The 3,147-nt window shown below is 37.1% G+C and overlaps 1 protein-coding gene across 1 annotated transcript in view; it reads left to right on the top strand.

Annotated features, from left to right (window-relative positions):
- Positions 1-2,901, top strand: part of STAC (SH3 and cysteine rich domain) — a 132,877-nt gene extending 129,976 nt beyond the window's left edge. Inside the window, exon 11 of the mRNA XM_019647154.1 lies at positions 2,875-2,901. Coding sequence (XP_019502699.1) covers positions 2,875-2,901 — 27 coding nt within the window. The remainder of the gene's footprint in view (positions 1-2,874) is intronic.
- Positions 2,902-3,147: the final 246 nt, after the last annotated feature.

Raw genomic sequence — 3,147 nt, 5'->3', positions numbered from 1 at the left:
GAGTGTAGCAAGAACATGGATTCTAGTGTCACACAGAAATGGATCTATAGCCTGTGTGATTTTGGCAGTCACCTGTGAATATGAACGTTCTCATCTGTAAAGTTGGTGTAGTAGCATCTCCTTCTTTATTTGGAGGTGAGCGTCAAATGTCCTCACCTGTGTGAAGCTCCACACAGTGCCTGGCCACCACAGGTGCTTTGCAAGGTCATTTTCCTAGCCGCCATCATCATTCAGAGCTAAGTCTAATGGAGGATTCATCTGTAATGGCCAAAGCCACCTAAAATTACCTAGTAAGCATCAGAAAATAGCCGATATGATATTTATAACTCTAAAAATATCAACAAATGGTCATTAGCAAGGAAATAGAAGAAATTTGATTCTGAAAATAGATGCAATGCATCTCTTTGATTAAATCACATTTCTGCCTTTGGGATTAATTTCTCACAGTTATTATATTATTTTTTCACAGAACCCTTGTTACCAAATAGAATTAAGTTACCCATTTGTTGTGAATACAACTAGAGTCTGCATCGACATGAGTATGTTTTCTACATTTTTGAAATTTAAAAAGTATCCTTATAAATCAACTTTAAATATCATAAAAGTATTTTGTAAATACTTTTCATCCTATAGTCCTGTCATCCCTATAGAACTGTTTTCACTGATTCTTTGTATTTTATCAAGCTTTAAAGAAAAAAAGAATAAATTATTTTTAGGTCATAAAATTAAACTGCATTTATTGTGGAGAAAATTTGGAAAATAACCCCAAAGGTAGAAAAAAGTAAATAAAGATCACAGGTAAGTCAACCATCAAGCTATTACCAACATANTTCTTAGTATAACAATTCTGATATTTTCTGAGGCAATCAATACCTCTGGTTAAAAATGATGAGGCTCACCCTACAGAGATATACAAAATGAAAATTGCACTAATGATTTTAATACTCTCCTTCTTCAGTAGAGTTGCCCAAAACACATCTTGAATGTCACTTTGGGAATTGTCTTCAAAGACAGTTTCCAAGTCCCACAAGAAAATCAGTCATTACTTTTAATTATATCTGATTTATAATTTTTTTAAAAATTGTTTTACCCAACTTGATTAACCATTTTATATGCCACACATGGCTCCAAATGATTTAATCATTTTCAAACTAACAAATACACCCTCAACAAATAATGATTTATCTTTTTTTGGTTATTCAAAACAATCTCTAAAAGAAAAATCTTTTTAAAAATTATAATACATAGGAACAGCTTTTAAAAGTCTTAAATTTCCCCTCCGTTTATATTCAAGTAAATAAAAGTTACTGAATATGAGAGATCAATAATTTTGAATATCATTTTTCCTATATATTAGGTAAACAAAGGCTGGGGATGGAGTCAGTGAAATTGGCATGTTTATAAATGCTAGGATACATTAGTTCACTCATTTTGTATAGTGATTTGTTGCCATGTATTAAGAGCCATGAAATTGTTCCACCTCATGAATGAATAAATTCCATTATCTATAATGTGACAAAAAAAAAATCTAAAATATGGGGATGGGGGTGGAGAACTTCATGCAAAAAAAAATGTAATCATCATCACAGTGGTGTCCATATGGTGAGAATTAGGAAAATTTGCATAACAATGGGGTGATTAAGTCAACAATAATACTTTCTGTAGTGGCTAGTGTTAGGAACCCAGGCAGTTTTGATGGTGTTATGATAATACTATGGACAGAATACTGGAATCTACACCCAGGTCCCGCTTACCACTCTCCCAAGGTAAATAAAAAGGAAGAGAGGAAAATGTTTTTATTATTAGAAACAGGGAACCAGATGGGACCTAGAATCCTGAAAGTCCCCCTCACCACAGCCCCACCACTGCCACCACACTCTCGGAATCCTACAGCACCAGATGGCCCATAGGACAATGAGAAATCAGGAAGGAATGTGACAAAACTGGCATAGGAGACAAGATGGCCTGATGGCCTCCCAGGAGGCACCAGGAAGGAGAAGCTTTAATAGATGATGATAAAGCCCTGCTGGGACGTGTCCAATCAGACCTGTTCCCTTTAGAGAACTGAGGACAGACCTAGGAGAGAGAAGAGAAATCTTCAAATATTGCCTCACCATCTTACAGGATGGTTTTATAAAACAGTGAAGGAGTAAGTTCAACACTAATGATACAATGGTAGTGAAAAATGAATACAAACATGCGGGAAAAAAATAGGAAGATTTGTTTGATGGCTTTTTTCTTTCCATTTAAATTACTTTCATAGTGTAATTGTTTAAAAACTAAATTTTGAAAGAAGCAAAGTTAAAAACACGCAATCTTATCTTTTGAACCTGATAGTGGAAAAGTACACGGGGCTGCTGTGGTTTTCCTGGGCCTCAATCTTGCACACGTCCACAGGCACAAACACACCTCCCCCCCAGCACCACCACCCCCACCACATCCCACCGTTACTGCATCTAACTGCAGTAGCTGTCGCTTATAGAAATGCGAGTAATCCCCCAGAAGTGTATGCCATCCAGTGGTTTTTGGTTATTAAAATCTCTAATATCCTTAGGAAATTGGGTCACTGGGCTTGATGGCTTCACCTTAGATTTACAGTTTTACTTGAAATCTGCATTCTTCCCACTTATAAAAATTGCTTACAAGATATGCCCACTTTAAGACAGACTGCATTCCAAAAATCATACAACCTCTCCTTTACCTGGTCCCTTGTGAACAGAATATATGTTTAAAGAGATGAAAAGCCGTCAATGTGCCAGCGTGAAATACACCTCGCTTCAGATCTCCTGCTCCTTCATTTTCTGCCCAAGATTGCTCATTTTCCCTGGAGCTGGTGTTCGCCCAACGCGTTGCTTGCCGGTATGCTCCCTGAAGATAGCAGAGGCCATCATCCCCCTATAAAGACCAGTGGCATCTGAGGGACACCCCTTAACAACAGCACCTCTGGGGAACCCTACCATACCCTCTATCCTTGTCAGATTATAGAAACCGCTCTGCCTGCCATAAAAATATATGCAAAACTCTCACAGCTAGTCCTTTTCAGATTATGATGCCCTGTTTTTAGGTCTGCCTCATGACAAAGAACTTTTTATCGCCAACCTCGGGTTCACAAAGAAGAAAGAACATATTAATATTCTCTTAGACATT

This window comes from Hipposideros armiger, unplaced genomic scaffold (genome assembly GCF_001890085.2).
Source record: "Hipposideros armiger isolate ML-2016 unplaced genomic scaffold, ASM189008v1 scaffold_109, whole genome shotgun sequence".
Classification (NCBI taxonomy): domain Eukaryota; kingdom Metazoa; phylum Chordata; class Mammalia; order Chiroptera; family Hipposideridae; genus Hipposideros; species Hipposideros armiger.
Note: the sequence above shows the minus strand (reverse complement) of the source record. Positions and strands in the feature narration are given on the sequence as shown.